The sequence below is a fragment of the Odontesthes bonariensis genome, chromosome 17 (genome assembly GCF_027942865.1).
Source record: "Odontesthes bonariensis isolate fOdoBon6 chromosome 17, fOdoBon6.hap1, whole genome shotgun sequence".
NCBI classification, from domain to species: Eukaryota; Metazoa; Chordata; class Actinopteri; order Atheriniformes; family Atherinopsidae; genus Odontesthes; species Odontesthes bonariensis.
Window position 1 is genome coordinate 11,984,686 of NC_134522.1, and position 17,347 is coordinate 12,002,032.

Genomic DNA, 17,347 nt, shown 5'->3' on the forward strand with positions numbered 1-17,347 from the left:
ATTTTGAATGCTATACAGTACTGTACAATAAAAATAAATAGGTATTGAAGTGCTATGTGCCAGCACTCGGAATAAAAATATAAAAAATTAATAAAATGCACTTAGTGCAAAAATATTGCTAAATTTTGCACTCAGCCTTAGGGAAATTGCACAAACAGAAGTGTGTAGTTCGACCCCAGGTACAATGTAAAATACAGATGTGTGGGGGGGTTGTTATGTAGTGGAGATGGATGGATGTGCATGATACTGTTCACTAGTGTCTGTGTGACCCACCTAAGTACTGTATGTACTGTGTATTACATACAAGTCTGTTGCCTTTCAAGTCCAGCTATAGTTTGGATAATAGTTTTGTAAAGTGTCACAGCTCTAAGGCTGCAACAAAGATGGGAGACAGGCAAGAGTTTTTAAATTTGAAAATAACTTTTATTCACAAAATGATCTAAACTAAGGAAACGTGGAAGTCAGTTGTCAAAACATGCAGGCGTAACTGGCAGGAGAGGAGCTTTTAAAACACAAGCCCCAGGTGTGGCTCAATCAGCCTGATGAGCACTCCGCCTTATTCCCTGCAAAAGGGAAGAAACAACAACAAAAAAGACAGGGACACCTAGTGGAGCGGAGGATCGTTTTCAAGAGCTGGTAAAAATCATGCTATCACTCTATACAAAATAAGGCTGTGGAGTTGGTTTTGATTGATATGTTACTAGATCCTAATTGATGCATGTAAGTACATTAAATTCCCTTTTTTAATTAAGAGCGAGACGCTAAAATGAGGGCTTACCTATGGGAGTTGTCTATTACTATTAATTAAAGCTTGATTTCCAGAAGTCATGAAAAACTATCGAGATTTTTCACATCAAACGACTCGACGCAGCAGCAGCCACAATCTCTGTTTCACATTTCATCCTGTCTGTAGAATCCTAACCACCAGATAAAAGAAGTTTGGAGCTTTGAAGGGGTGTAGATAGAGAGTACTGTCATTTTCACTGGATGGCTGAAGGTAAACTATATACGTCCTTTACACTTAGCAGGACACCCACAAACTCCCGTATATTTTTGTCTTTTTCAATTTTCAGTCACCTGCTCAGTACTTTTAATCGCTCTATGCCAGTCCTGCCTCTCTGCGCTTATCTGTTCACCCTCACTCTTTCTTGCCTACTCTCTGTAGATCTGTCTCTCTGCCCTGTAGACATTCTTTTATCCTCCCATCCCTCTGTCTCCCCCTGGCTCCCTGTGCCTGTACTTGGCGGCTTGCTTTATAAATAGCTTGGCCTAGATTACAGCAGCTGCATTGGCACTGGCACTACAGGCTGGTTTGGCTGGGCCAAGTGAAGTAGCCTGTTGTTTCGAGAAGTTGGCAGCAGAGGAATGGAGCGTGTGTGTGTTTGCCTGCTTATGGGTGTGTTTGGATGCACGCATGTAAAGATCACAGGGATAATACAGCTGCAGGCTGTCTGCATGCCTGCAGTCATTTGACTAGAGTTTGCTTTAGGTTTTGATTTTTCTGCTGCCATGGCACACAACAACCCAAAGCTTGTGTGCATTAGCATGCATGTGTGTATTATGAGCATGCGTAAATCACCCCACCGTGATGATCCACTGCCCTGATTTCCCCCTCCTGCTCCTCTGCAGAGCTCCACTACAGAATAGAAATTCTGCTCATCAGTGAGTCTGAAACACTGCATCTCACCCTTTGAGGCCCCTGCTGCGTCCCTGCTTTTTTCTCTTCTCATCTCCTAAAAAATGCATCGTGCATGCCAGAGACTCTGCAATAACTGTATTTCTACCATTGAATCGACTGTGTGGCTTATCTTATGACTCATACTCATACATGATTGCATATTCATTTATTACTACATAGAGAGACACACAAAAACCCCACAATATGACCAGATATTTCCATCAATCGAACTATCTTCTCCTTATTTGCTTTTTTATGATATTCAAGTATTTGCTTGTCCAAAGCAGAATTTAAAAACAGGTCATTGTTCTCTGGCTTTTACTGCACCACTAATAAATTACAGCTTAAGCATGTGGATTATACTTGAGGGAATAGTCTTATTTTTAGGAAATGTACTTTAGTTGTGCAGTTAGAGATATTTAGTTTGTTTTGTACAGAGCCAGCCTTGCTGCTTCTCACAGTCTTGGTGCAAAGCTGTAACAGCTGGCTGTAGCTGCATATTTTCTGCATAGAGATGAGTGGTATCAGTTTCTCATCTAACGAACAGCAAAAACGCACCAGTATGATATGTATTTTGTAAGCGTATGCATTTGGTACTACGCAATATGAATTTTAAGTTTATAGATTTAACATATAAGATCTAAACAATGTGAAAGTGTGATATCTTATTTAAGGAAATGTAATGGTTTAAAATGGTGTAGAACATCTACAGTTGTGTCAGTAACATGTCTTACAAGGGAGCAGCATTTTCACCTAATGTTGAGAAATGAGGCGCCAAGGACTCTTCTCTCCCTTTAAAAGAAATTATATTTATAATGTCCAACAGTCCGTGGGGTCTTGTTTTGGGTGTGCTGACTGAGCTGTAACAGCGAGAATTGTGAATGAGAAGAAGGGAATCGAGAATGAAGAGGAGGAGGGGGTCGCAAAATGAGGCCAGAGAAGAAGAAAAGTGCTTCATCATCCAGGGCGATCCATCCTACTTATCAGGCGTGACAGAAGGGATCAGAGGAAAGCATTGACACAGTGCTTTTATAACTGAAAGCAATGAAGTACTCATGCAGTACACTGTTTGGTACGTTGGCAAGATTTTAAACAGAAGTGGTCTGTATATTTACCATCACATCACAGTATGTTGTATGTTTCATATTATGTTTGTTTTTAGTTTTTCATCAAAACACAGATATGTGGGTGCTTTTTTTTAAATTTAGAATTTATTCACTCTAATATTTCTGCACAATCCATGCTAACAGCAGACGTACTTCCTGATGTATAAGCAGATTGGGAATTAAAGTCTATATTGTGTTGCACAGATGAAATGTCACTTAAAGTACAGACGAGGTGGCACTGAGGACAATGGTCCAAATCACTAAACATCAGCAAGCATCAACTTAAATTTCCTTCAGCAAGACAGTGAATCCCTGCTGTCTCCTATTGACCCAAGACTTTATAAACAGGGTAAAGAGAAAAGAGAATTTTCCAACACAGCATAAATAAATGATCACAACTTTTGGTGAGCTAAAACTACATTAGCTTCCAGAAAACAGAGTGGATTCAAAAAAAGGGGCGACACAGTCGTGTTGCTTTATTACCTCTGAGTGTGTGATTAATGAGCTGTTGGAGTGATTTGGAAATAATATCTAAACCTGTCAAGTCGCATCTTCTGTACTGCCTTCCCCCACTGCTGGGGTTTGAAGAGATGAAACAGATTTACTCCCAGGAGATGAAGCATCTGACAGTGCTCTTCAAACTTAGGCCAGCGTGTTACTGTGTCTGATATGTGGCGGGTTTTTTGGCCTTTACAGGCAGATTTTTCCAGACTGAGTGACTTACTGATCCTGTCTGCTGAAGGAATGTCACAGTCATCCACACATATCTTTCTCATGTTCTCCGTCTGCTCGATGTGGACAATGCCTGACACACACGGACATAAATAGCCCTCACTGCTTAAAGTCTCAGTATTAATGGCTCACGGGGACTTAGCTGTCTCGGCTGGTCGAGCAATTATTACTATTATGAAATGAAGGGAGCGAGAGCATGATGATCTGAGTGATGGAAAGAAGACATGGTTTGTTATGCAATGGCATAATGGCTGTGTGAATGTTTTAAATGATTGGTCCTCAGCTGCAATGGAAACTCAGATTATCATTATAATGAAGAGAATGGGGACATGGCATCAGTGTGCGATCAAGAGCCACAGTACAGTTAATCTCCAATCAACTAGTCAGCAGTGGAGGTGCTCGGCTTGCAAAGAAGTTCTTTAAAAGTTTTTGTGTCTTGTTTGTTCCAGACAGATAAATAATAGACACCTAATTTGGGCTTTGCACTCCTCAGGACAGATGCTAGCAGATTTTGCCGCCCAATACATTTGCATGACTGCCATCTTATTTGTCTGTTTAACCTAAATCCACAAAGCCAGAGACCATGTCAACTGAAAGCAATTAACTGGTTATGCAATTGTGCCGTGACAGAGGGGAAAAAAGTGCAGTAGATGCCTTCAGCAGGCAGAGTATTTTTGGCAGTGTGGATTGGTCGGTCAGTCAAGCTTATTATATGGTGGCGTAAGAAAAGAAAACAAACACTGCTGGATCTGAAAGTATTCTTATGAAACAGACCTGAAACAGGACCTGAGAGATGGATCTGGCCCTTCGGTTGATCCATCTACAGTCCACTGAAGCCTCATCAGTAAAGGTCTTCATGGAAGGGTGGCTGTCAAAAAGCCATTCATAAAGAAAGTAAACCGGGAGAAAAGGCTGAGGTATACCAAGTAACACAAGAACTGGACTGAAAATAAGTGGCAACAGGTCTTATGGAGGGATGAATCCTCCCCAGAGTCCGGACCTCAATATTACTGAAGCAGTGTGGGATCATCTTTTGCTTAGGATGGGGGATTAAATTCAAGAGAAGTTTTGATATTTGTTGGTTTCTGTAACTAGGCAACTTTTTTTTTTTTTTTTTAATCTGGCATGATATGAATTGGACTAATTTGGATTTTAATTAATTTGATTTGATTATGATTGCATCAAAATGAATTGGATTCGGCTAAAGTGGACTCTTTGTTTGAAGTGCCTTGAAATGAAATTCGTTGTGATTTGGCTCTATAGAAATTAAACTGAACTGAATTAAATTGATATGCGATAAAACTTCCATGCCGTATTAGAACACGGAACAAATTCGTTCATGGTGAAATTGAATATTTCGTTTGCCTTTCGATTTGATGAAAAACCACTTTGTCCACTTTTTTTTATTATAATACCCCCCCCCCCCCAAAAAAAAAAAATTACCTCCCCTCCTCTTACTTATCTTCAACTCTGCTGGCCTTTTATGATAGACTCAAACCAGGGTCCATTTCCTGTGTTTCTCTTTTTATATCCACACCATGGTCATTATCAGTAAGCTATAAAAAAGCATCAGTCAGGCCACAGTTATGAATAACAGGCACTCTGCTGGAATCTAGATTAGTCAGTGTGACACCGATGTTGATGTTACACGTACAGTTTTTTTCCAAAAGGTTCTGACACAATTTTATCCAGCAACTCGGTGAACATAAAAAGGCACCAAAATTCAAGAAGAAGCGGAATAAACCGGACGGTGAGTTCTGCAGTGCGCCCTGAACGGTTCGTCTAGCACTGTAGTGGCGTAAAACACCGACGGACGTGATGATGGTAATGACGTCAATGTAGAGTCAGGGGGAGGGCGGGAGAGAGGCAGAGAGGGGGAGAGTTTGTGCGGCTGCTGCAGCAGCATCACTCGAAGCAGCGCTATAATGCAGTGAGGAGTCCAGGCGCAGCTCTCTCAGCCCCTAAAAGAAGCCAGAACCGCCCGCAGGACGTAACCTCAATTTCCCAAAGGACACGTTTTCTCTGTTACCTGCAAAGAGAAGCGAACAGACTTTTACCCAATTTCGTTTTTTCTTCCAACCACGCAAGGGAATGCCATCCATAAATATGAAACTGGAGATGGTGACCATCATCGCCTGCGAAGTTGACATCGAGGTGTTTACATCAGACAAAATGCAGGTACGGCTGACTCTTAAAAACGCACCCTGCAACCGATCATGACTTTGTCTTTTGTCGTGTGGTTGTCCAGCAGTTTTCGCAGGAGCCGACTGACTGACTGCATGCTGCCCTATAGAAGTGCATGCATGTCTTGGTGACGTTGAATGCAGCCTTCTTCCAGACGAGGATTTTTATCAATGAGAGCCGCAGCTCTTGAAGGCGCGCGCGACGCACAGCTATTGACGCTGAATGAATTTCACAGATGATGGAAAGAAAGGTTGACAGAGGAATAATGGGGCATAACAGGGAAGGAAGGGGTGGGTGGGAGCTTCTTGATGTCTGAATTGCAGTAACATATTGTGGCAGATGTGAGCGCGAGGAATTGGGAAAGGATTTTGAATGGGAGGTGCGAGTGGACTTAATTGTCTATGCAAGACATGCAGGGGGAATAAGTGAGTCCGTTTCCAGACGCAGTGACGGACACTCTCTTCTCCCCCATCATCTTTTCCCTCTCATCACAGCATTGCAGGTGCACTGGGTTAGATTGATACTTATAGACTAGCAGTTAAAGGAAACTGAACTAACGTCATATTCAAATGCAAGAATATAGATAATCTTGCCAATGCAGTCTTTTGGGGTGTGTTGCTTAAGGGAATGCTAATTCAGTTTGAATTAGTCCTTTTGAGTTTTCTCTTTCCTCCCTTAATATTCAGTAAAGATTGGTTTCAGTTGGACTACATTTAGGTTGGCGTAAACTCAGAACTGACCTGCCCCCAAACACACTCTACAGTTGTATTTTCTTCATTTGATCAAAGTTCTTGTGACAAATAAGACAATATGTCGCATGGCAGTTGTGCTGGAAGACATCCCAGGTGAGTCTAGGAACTCTACTTCTGGCTCTAAAAACATGCCAATTTGGAGGTGTTAAAGGTCACACAGATGGTCTACCAAATCTAGGCTTCCCCTCTGAACCATTGCCTCACCTGCTGGCTGTGTGTCTGCTTGTCTGATTTTCTCTGACTATGATTAGTCTCAAAGGCCAGTCTAAGCAGGGGAGGCGCTCCTGATGCTGCTGGTGTAATGATGGCTGTTTCAGTCCCAGGAGTTAAATTCCCCATCACCACACCCACCTTGTTCAGCACTTTTTTTGGCAACTGCATGTTTAGCACTTCATCCCGCCTCTTGTCATGACCTGCACGTGCTTGTTACTTGGTGTTACTGAAAATACCCTGCGCATATGAGCACACAAACAATGCACACCGACCACTGACTCAGGCTGAGGTACGCATTTGCCCAGTGAGCCAAACTGCTGCTGTGTTTGCTCCCAACTCTCATTACATTTCTAACCACTGCAGACCAGCCAAGGTGAAAGGCGCCAATGTTTCACCCTGCAGTTGTTTTCTAATTATGGGGATCATTATCCTTAGGATTTTCCAAGGAATTCAAGTGTAAGAAAAATTTAAATTGGCTCCGTGGAACTGCTAATACTTTTTTACCATGGCTCAATGGTTCTTAATTTATGACAAATGATTTGTGCTTGTGTGTGTCAAAGGAAAAACAGGTTTATGCCATATAATGCACCAATATATATCCTGTAAAACTCTGTTTAAAGCTCTTGAATTACAGGCACCGCCAAGGTAGGACAGCCTTTACTGAATCTTCCTGTCATACAGTGCTCTCCCAGAGCTTAAGAAGAAGGAGCCTGGGCACAATTAAATGAGCAGATAGAGGGCTGACTTTCGAATGGCACGAAGAACACTGCTAATCCTGGTTTCTGGCACAGAGGACGCAATGGAGAGCGCTGAGGGATAGGGCAGATTAAAGCAGGGCACGTGGAGAGTGGCCTCTGATTGAGCTCACCTCCCTGTCAGCCTGCTCTTGTTTTTTTATGACCGTTCAACAAGACCTGGGCCTGTCTGAGGCTCCTGTTTGGTTTTTTTTGTTTGTTTTTTACATACTTAAATCTGAGAATGAGAAGTTGTAATCAGGCTCTGTTTTGTTGCAAGGACTATGGGTGAAATAGTACGTGGATTGCTGCTATTTATAGACCTTTGAAGGAAAGATTAGGCAGTGGTATCTGAATGGAGAACATGAAGAAAAATAAGCGAGGAGAAGCTTTATGAGAGTAGCTTTGCTGTTGTGGAGCCTTTGTTATGTTACCATTGAAATGATTCTCCCAGGCCTTGGCTCGACCTCTGCCAGTTATATCACCGTTGAGCCAAACAGAGAGGCTTTGGATAGCACAAGTTGCTGTTACAGTAATGCCAGAGCTTGCAGCACCAGAGGTTCTTATTCCATAGTGTTCTCTTTTTAGTTTTGGAGAAAGCAGAGAGGCTGTTGGTGTTGCGCTGAGGTTCAGTGAACCCGGCGTTGCTGGTTGGCTGCAGACACTGTGCTATGTGCATGTTTGTCACAACACTATCATTACCTGGAAAATCTACCGGCATCATCAGATGATAGCACAGGACGCATGGTGAAGGTCATTGCACGTTGGCAGGCACAGAATCTATGGCAGTCATCTTACATGCTTGATTTGTTGCTGACATTTTTACGTCATTTATTTCTTTATATATTTATTAATTCACTCAGTTTGATTTTTGCCTATTTCTCTGGTCCTTCACATGTTTATGAATATTTGATAAACTAGGCAAGCTCCTCTTTCTCTTGATAAGTGCCTCTCTGGCTTCCATCTGCCACCAAAATGAAAGTGTTTATTTTTGTGGCGAAGCATTAAACATCAAAGTTTTGAGAAAAAGAACGATTTGGAGCTACTGACAACCTGCCATTTAGACTCCACAGAGGCTGCGTTTTCAACTCGAAACTAGTAACACTGATACAGGCACACACTCCAACCATAACAGTGAGTCAGCGGACTCACAGACCTACAGACAAACAGCTGTGTCAGCAAACACTCAAAACACCTCGCAGATGATATCGGGAGATGCGTCCATCCATCGGAGTCACTTTACATTTGTCCTGCCATCCATCTGCCTCGCTTTTTATCTGTAACTTGTGCCATATGTTTGATCTCAGGCTATATTGTCACAGAAATTTTGCTGTTCATGAGAAAAGAGGAGGTATTTGATGACTCGTGCTAATTGTCATTCAGCAAATCAGAAGTGATTTTGCTGGCATCTTTGATGCTGTACAACCTCATGTAACATGTCACTACGTTTCTATTTCAAGCATCAAATTGGCCAGACAACAGGCAAAATAATGCACTGTTGTATGATTATCTTGAACATTCTCAGCTTTCGTGAAGGTCAAATTTATTGTATTTGATTAGATTTGACCCTATATTTATTATCGATAAACAACCACAATTCTAAAAACACTTCAAATAAAAATCCATCCATCTGGGCTGAAGGGAGAGGCAAGGTTGTGCATTTTCAAAAATATAGCTTGCAGGAACCGTTTTTCCAAGATCGCATACCCCACCTTTAACCTAACATGCATGTTTTTCTGGACAGTGGGGGGAAGCCGGAGTACCGAGAGAGAACCCACGCATACACGGGGAGAACATGCTAACTCCACAGTGAAAATCCCCAGCCAGGAGTTGAACCTGGAACCTTCTTGCTGTCAGGCGACAGTGCTAACCACCACACCCACGTGCAGCCTCCTCAAATAAAAATATAATGAAAAATTTAAAATGTAATAATCCCAATATTTTATTCCCAATGGAACCCAAAAAAACATGTCAGATGTTGAAAGTGAGACAATTTAATATTTAATTAAACACATTAGCTCACCTTGAATTTGTTTACCACTGTATCACGTCCCCTCTTCTATTAACAACAGTCCTTTAACATCTGGGACCAGTTGCTGGATCTTTCGGAGACGATTGTCCTCCAGTGGTTCTTCTTTTTTCACATTTTATGTTTCATAATGAGCCACTTTTTTTTAATAGGTGAAAGGTCTGGATTGCAGACAATGATTTCTCATAGTGTTCCTGAGCCCAAGCAGTGATTTCCAGGACAGAACCGTGTGTTTTTAATGCAGTGCTACATGAGGGTCAGAAGATAAAGGGCATCCAGTATTGATTTTCAGCCTTGCCCACAGAGATGTCTCCAGATTCTCTGAATCTTTTGATGATGGTATGTACAGTAGATGATGGAATATTCAAAGTCTTTTTGTAATGTTGAGAAACTCCAGAATGTTTAGATGCAGCTTTTTGCAGAGTGCTGAATCTCTGCCCATGTTAACCTCTGAGAGTCTCCACCTCTCTAAAGTGCTCTTTTTAGTCTTAATCGTGTTATCGACCTGTTCCCAGTTAGCATAATTAGTTGCGACTTGTGTCTCCTGATGTTTCCTTTTCGTACCACTAACTTTTCCACCCTTTTTTTTTTTTTGCTTATGTCCCAACTTTTTCTAGACGTGTTGCTGCTGCCATCAAATTCAGGACAAGCTGATATTTTTGATGAGACGGTAAAATGTCTCACTTTTAACATTTGAAATGTTTTCTATGTTCTACTGCGAATAAATATTATATTATATATATGTATATCATATTATTTCATAAGATTTGCAAATCATTGCATTTTGGTTTAATCTACATCTGACTCAGGCTCCAACTATTTTGGAAATGGGATTTCTTTCTATACATTTTTACATTAGAAACAGCTTTAACCATCCATCTTATTGATCTTTTACTTCATTGTCCAATTAGTCAGTGGTTTCCTTACTCACCATTATATTTTGAATAAAAATAGATACATTTAGAAAACACTGACAAGGCAAGGTTCATATCTAAATATTAATGTCTTCTCAGACTCACATTTAAAAACCCTGTTGCGTTGCAGATGTTGGGTGACAGTAAAAGGCAGAGGAGCAGTGGCAGAACAGACAGACTGTATGTAGACGGTGACAGTATCATGTTCTGTGCTGGTAGGAAACTAGATCTGCAGCTTGGCAGGGTTGAGCGATCCTGGGTCTGAGCTACGGGCTCAGGTGTGCCTGCTGCCCTCAGTCTGGCCACTAGGCAGGTGCAGATGAGCAATTTATATTGACCTGAAACTCAAGAGAAGTGCTTGGGCTCAGGTGTCAGGTAAAGGTTGGAGCAGCGGCATCCGTTATGGTGACGTAGAACAAAAGACTGACTCCTGGGTGGGGAGTCTGGTTACCGTGTGGCACAAATGACACAGTGATGAGGTGATAAGATTAGAAGCAGAAGAAAAGGCCTTGCAATGGAATGTAAAGGCCCACATTTTACTCGCCAAGGAAGATGGGCAAGAAACATCGTCATACAATGACTGGACTTTGTAATTGAGGCTACTTAAAAGCACTAATTTTCTTGTCAGATTTTGCTATTCAATTTCCATTCCAAAGCAAACGTTTGAAGACAAAGACAGCCGTGACACCACTCTATTGGGAGTAAATGCGCTGCTTACTGTTAGCTACATCAACAATATTTTAGGTTGTGCTTATATTTGTAGAAAGTATTGTGCTGAATTACATTGTCAGTCAATTCAAAGAAAATTTTCAAATGCAGTTGGCCTATAGGATAATAGGATCGCAAATAGGATAATATCAACCAATGGCAGTGGCCTGTGTCATGGTTGTGTTGCACTGCGTCACTGAATTGAATAAATTTGTGTTTATTTAAAGACAGCGCAAGTCTGAAATGCTGTAAAACAGTTTTAATTGTTTCCCTGGCATCCCTGTATCATCCAAATGATGATCTTTAACAATGGTGTGTGTGTGTGTGTATTGGCCCAGAATTTCAAAGTCAGTGCATACCTTATTTCAACATCCAAAGAATGACGGTGTGCATCTTTTTGTAGTCTTGTGCTCTTATTTGTATCATTTAAAGCTGATTAACACACGCAATTTGAAGATGTCAACTTCCCAAATTCTCTTATTTTTCAAGCAATCACTCAAATATTTAAGTGCGGAGATGTAGCCTGGTATGTAACCTGGGCTATGCATGTTGTGAAACATGGCCCTGTCTTTGTTTGTGTCATCATCGAAGCATCAGTAAAGATACTGCCAACTGGAAAGGTAAAGAAAAGGGACAGAATGCAAGAGTGAGTGGTAAGAAGAGGTAGCGTGGTGTTGGGTTAAGAGGAGGAGCTAATCGGTCCGTATGCTTTACCCTGAGCTAAAAGCTGTTGATGCAGCATTTCTTAGCCCCCTTATGTAATGTTGTGTAACTCCTGGATTATCATTACCTCTAAAGAGCATGGACCTGCGTGGGAGCCTGTGTAGACACACATGCGTGTTAAGAGTGTCAAAGGAGAAGATGTTTGTGTTAGCATATGTGTGTTCAGCCTTGGCCTAAGTGCTGCTTAGGAGGAAAAGCATCTGCCTCAATAAAAACTGTAATGACCAGATTGTTGGTAAAGAGATTAATGTGTCCCTACATGCCATAAAGTGATTTCAAGCTCCCTGCTGTGGACATATTGGCCCCAAGGGAGTGGCGATGTAGCGCCGGACCGTCGGCTCCTGTCAATACAGCCTATTGCTCAAGGTATTGATTCCACTGTAATAACACTTGGACCATTCACAGTCCTGCCCAGGCCTTATGCACCCTTTATAGTGCAGACAAAGCAATTAATCACGAGATGTTTTTGCTGTTTTGTAATACTGAGAAATTGCTGCTGCGCTGATATTAAGGGCTGTTTTGACGGGCATGTCTTGTTCGGGTCACAATGCAGACCCACGCACAGTCTCTCAGTTTCTCAAACTTTTTCCTTTTCTTTTTTTGTTACCATATCTTGAATACACAGGAAGAAAAATGAGGTCTGTCTTTCCAAGAGCTACAACACAGACCCCTGATATCAAGGCTTCAACAGCAAGTGTGTTAACATCACTGAGGAAACAATATCTGTATTATTGGCAGACTATCACATCTTTTTGTAAATAGAATATTTTAAGATACTCTTGTATTTCACATTTTTGTGATAGAAATACAAACATAAATGTTTTTGGAGGGGGAAAAAATGTTTGTGCATTTTTATTTGTCTTCCCTCATTGTACACATAATTATAGTCTTTAACTGGAACCAAACATAAAACAGGGAAAACAATAATGGGTGCCAAAAATGATAAAAATGATAAAAGAAGGGGGGGGGGGGGGGGGGTAGGTAAATTCCACAAAAAGTAAGTAGGCAAAAGGTTGTGTAACATGACTAAAGAGAGACTGAATCTACGATGCTGCTCCCATTGCCTGTTCTTCAGTTGATCCTTGACCTCTTGCACATCAGGTCGCTCAGCAGCTGAATTATTAATTAATGACTATTAATTGAGTGGTGATGCCTGAATGATAACAAACTGTGGAATCCTTCAACTTCAGCTGAACATATAAACATTCAAATAGATTAAAAACATAGAAATTAAGCCATGATAAGCTAACTCCTGTCACTTTTACGTCACATCTTGTTAGTAAAGTTTTACTCATTTAGATTGCCTCAGCCAGTGTAATGGCAAGCATGGTTAGCAATTAACTGACTGCAAATGAGTTATTGTAGAATACCTCTATATGAGAAGCAAACTTTACTGGAAGTAGAGTATTGATGCCTGTCATTAGGTTAATTGAGGTGTTGTGCTCCTGTCCTATATGTCACAGCTAAAAACCCTGAAAAAGTCATGGAAATATTTTTGTTTGTTTGTAATTTTTTAGTGTTTTTAGAACGGTTTGGCAGCTGAAAGGAATGCATAATACATTTTCATTTGTTTTTGACTCTGCACGGTTAACTGCATTGGAAAACTGGCTCTGTTTTATGGAAGAGTGATGGAAAATAATATCAAATGTGATAAGGAAAAATGTGCAAACGTGCATGATGGTTCGGGATTCTTTATCGCTGCACTCATCCTTCTGCGACTGGTTACAGTTTGGCCCCTTAGGGAGGATGGCAATTAAATATGATGGTCCACATGCTTAAGAAATTCAATTTAATTATTTGAACACAGTCTATTTCTAGAGCAACATTGTCCTTGATTCACTCAGAGGCTCCGTGACCTACTTTGTTGGTTTTCACCCAAATCCCGTTCGGGCATGAGGGTCTGGATTAGATTGTCCTAAAGCCACGCACGTGTAAAAGAGAAAGCAGAGTGATTTATCAAGGGGGGCAGGGGGCGGAATAACCATTCTTTACATCGCAGTTAATCTTTTCATTTTGATCCGGAACACCAAATGGAGTAGTTCAACATATAATAGAACCAACCTTTGAGGTATCGAGGGCCAACGTGACTGAAACACCAGATCAAAATAGGGAATTATGACTTTGACAGTGAGTTTAAATCCTGTTGGTATTTATATTTTCTTTTTTTCAAAGCTTTTTCATAATAAAAAAAATAAATTAAATCTTTCCAATAATTCTACTGACTGTATAACCTTTTAACTAAATACTTGTCTTCAGTTGTAGTTTACATTAGATCTCTACCTACATTTCTGTCATCGTCCATTTAGCTGTTGCATTTTACTTGGAAATCAATCAATCAATCAATTATACTTTATTAATCCCCGAGGGGAAATTCCAGAATGAAGATGTAGGCCCATTTTTGTGCGCTTGCTGCCATTTAATGCACATGACTTCAAGCTCAAAGTTGAGATCGGAACATGTAGCTGTTCCACATGACGTGACTTCTCACTCTCACCAGTGACACCAGGCAAACAGCTGAATATGTGCTATGAGCTCACAAACACAAGGTCAGTCAACAGGACGTAGGAGCTTTTGTGGAACACCACAAGTTTAACATCATTTGCTGAGAATATATTTAGTGTAGCGTTTGTGCAGTGCCAAAGAAGTGATTTATCCTTTGTCGTGTTTGCCTGCAAACAGAACAGGATGAACCTGCAGGTCTGCTTTCTTGCACATTGAGGAAACTTAATCCAGCCTTTACATAAGAAGGGGAAACACTTGAGTCACAGTCAACAGTTAAAGTAATAGCTTATTCAGCTACTTGACTGATTCATTAGCTGGAAAAGGTGTGAAGCAGATATACAGTATTAAGTGGTTCATTCCTCAGCCCCCCCCTCCCGCTTCCCTCAGCGCTCTCTGTCAATCATGCAGTTTATTGTTCTGCCTCTTGAATTTACCCCAGAAGGAACCATGTTGACATTACCCAATAAACTTCATTCCCTTAAGCTGACTGCTCTTTTGTTCAGATGATTTTCTGTCAGGACCACTGGCTGGCTGTGTGCTTGCTACTTATGCTGTGTGCTTGTGACTCATGCCCACAGTCATGTAGCTACTGTGATGACAGGCTTTCCATTACCCTCAAGAGCATAACTGCCTCATCACCCAAGAGGCATCCTGTTGAAGGAAGGCCCTTCAGCCACCACCTGAGTGCTTGTATCTTTCTATCTTTCTGGCTTCTCTTGTCATATCAAAAAGATTTAACTGTAAACTGCAGGAAATAAAGGATATGTGGATTTTATATTTTGATGAAAGCCCATACGAACTGAGTCCGTAGAGTCGAAGAAATGAAAAATAATTATTTGTGCTTTTGCACATGTTGCCTTAAAATGGCTCTTTTGTGCAACAGCCAGGGAATGGTAGAGACGCAATCAGGAAAGGAATCCAGCCTATAGAAGTACACCCTGGGTGTTATGTAAAGGTAACATGGAGAAACATGTGGGCACTAACGGTGACCACACTTGCCGTTTAATTTAAGCTAAGCTGTCGGCTACTTGAGAGCTGTGACCTTACACCTCCCTCCGCCCGACTCCACCCTAAACACATCGGATTTCTCCTGTTACATGAAAAAAAAAACTTTGAAGAAAACAGACTTTAATGTGAGAAAGTATCAGAGGGATGTTAGATGTGTATAAAATTAGCAGAAGTTTTGCTTTTTGATTATATGTTATTTTTCTAATTTCTTCTTAAAATATATCCTCAGTAGAGGCTGTTAGAGTGGGAAAACATTGCTGTTTCATTGGACATTTATTTGAACAAAAAACAAGAACATGCTGTTCATTTCTCCTCACCTGTTGTCCTACATCCTCTCCCTAGCTGGACATAAAGCAGCAACAGGATATCGTGCGGCTCAAACCATTCTGTCTCTGCTGACAAGTCCAGTTGTCCTTCAGCTGTGCTAAGATACTAATTGCTGTCACATCATGTTATTATGCAGCTCTGTTTGCGGGCATATGTGTGCTGAATGCATGTTGGTACCTACAGCTGACTAATTGTGGAAACGCAGAGAACAATCCCGAACACATGGTCTGCATCACACAAATGCTTGCTTACTTTTTATCACACATATATATTCACAAAGAGGACAAAGGGAGTAGGTCACCACAGGGAACATTGCCGTGGCAGATGACGGGCCTCTTTTCAACCGTGCGTAACTTAACACCCCTCTCCCCTTCCTCGTTTCCCTTCCTCTTCCTCCTCTCATTCCCTCAGGATGTTCACTCATAGATACTACTTAAATTAGTGATCAGCACACTCACTTGCTATGCACCAATTGGCCGTGGTTGTATCAACATTGGTGCATGGGATTACAAGCAAACAGTGCTTGCTATTATGGAAAATGATCTTGGCGCTTTCCCACATCTCTGCTCATGCCAAAACATCAATTTAGGTTGAGGAAGTAGCCACAGCGGGTGTTTATGTGTGCGCGAGTGTAAGCCTTATCAGTTTTACTCATGGCGTCTGATGACATGTGAGTCATAGTTGCTGGCTAAAGCTCATGGAAAATTCACAGTGTGAATAAGGGCTTAAGTGGGCTCTGCAGACAGGCCAAACAACTGCTTTGTTGTCATTCTCAGGCTAATCATGATTATGCTGCAATCAGGAAATTTTGCCAGCAAACAATAAGTCAGAGTAAGAAATAGTAAAGATTGTACAATGACATACTGCATCCAAGTAGTGTTTATTTAGAATTATTAAAGGGCCACTAATACATATATACATATTAAAAAAACTGTAATGTGTGATTTGAAAGGTTTCAAACATGGTGAACACGTACAGAGGATTACCACCTGTCGCTGCATTATATTCCCTTCAGCTCAATGGAGCTTTAAAGCTTTCTTTTTCAGGCAGTTTCATTTTACAGCATGCAAATTTGATATCTTAATCCCAGTTTACACTGGACAACAAAAAAACAAACAAACTAACAGCTACCAACACCTGGCTGTTGCTTTCAGTTGGAAAGGGCACAATGGGCAGCTATCCCCTGGTCAAATGACACTGCAGTCGTTACTGGTATTTATTGGCCCCATGTCTGTTCGGCAGCAATGTCGGGTAACAAACCTGTTACAAGGTCACCGGCATTAAAAAAGAAAAAAGGAATGTTACCCTCTGAGAGAAGTACATTAAGTAAGTATATTGCACAGAAGCTATGTATTTCGTTCATTTCTCAGCTTTAGTGAAACAGAAAGCCAGCTGCTGCTGTTTTGGAGCTGCAGCACCAACATCATTCCCCTCCTCAGTGCATGTCAGCATCAGTGTTATGGAGCTGTGCTCAGCTTGCAGATGTCTATCAAGTTTAAAGTTGAGCATCTCACAGCTGGCTGACACTTCCATGTCACTGCAATGTTCCTCTTGTTACCCACGAATTGAAATGATGCTAATGTTTCCACAATGTGAAAGCTGTCTCCTCTCCCAGCTTGATGGCCGAGCTTTATCATATGTGCACTGACACAGCCATGGGATTGGACAAAAGGGTTTTCCCTTTTTTTTATGTTTACTTATTTGGTGACAGCAGCAGGAACAGGGAACTATCATCAT

The 17,347-nt window shown here is 41.2% G+C and overlaps 1 protein-coding gene across 3 annotated transcripts in view; it reads left to right on the forward strand.

Moving 5' to 3' along the window:
* Positions 1-17,347, forward strand: part of rcan3 (regulator of calcineurin 3) — a 39,006-nt gene that overhangs the window by 12,658 nt on the left and 9,001 nt on the right. The window contains exon 1 of one of the 3 annotated variants that reach the window (XM_075447724.1): positions 5,388-5,694. The exons of the other annotated variants lie outside the window; for them this stretch is intronic. Within the exon in view, the coding sequence (XP_075303839.1) occupies positions 5,608-5,694 (87 nt within the window). The 5' untranslated portion in view covers positions 5,388-5,607. Of the gene's footprint in view, positions 1-5,387; positions 5,695-17,347 lie in introns of those variants that run through there. 3 annotated transcript variants of the gene reach the window in all.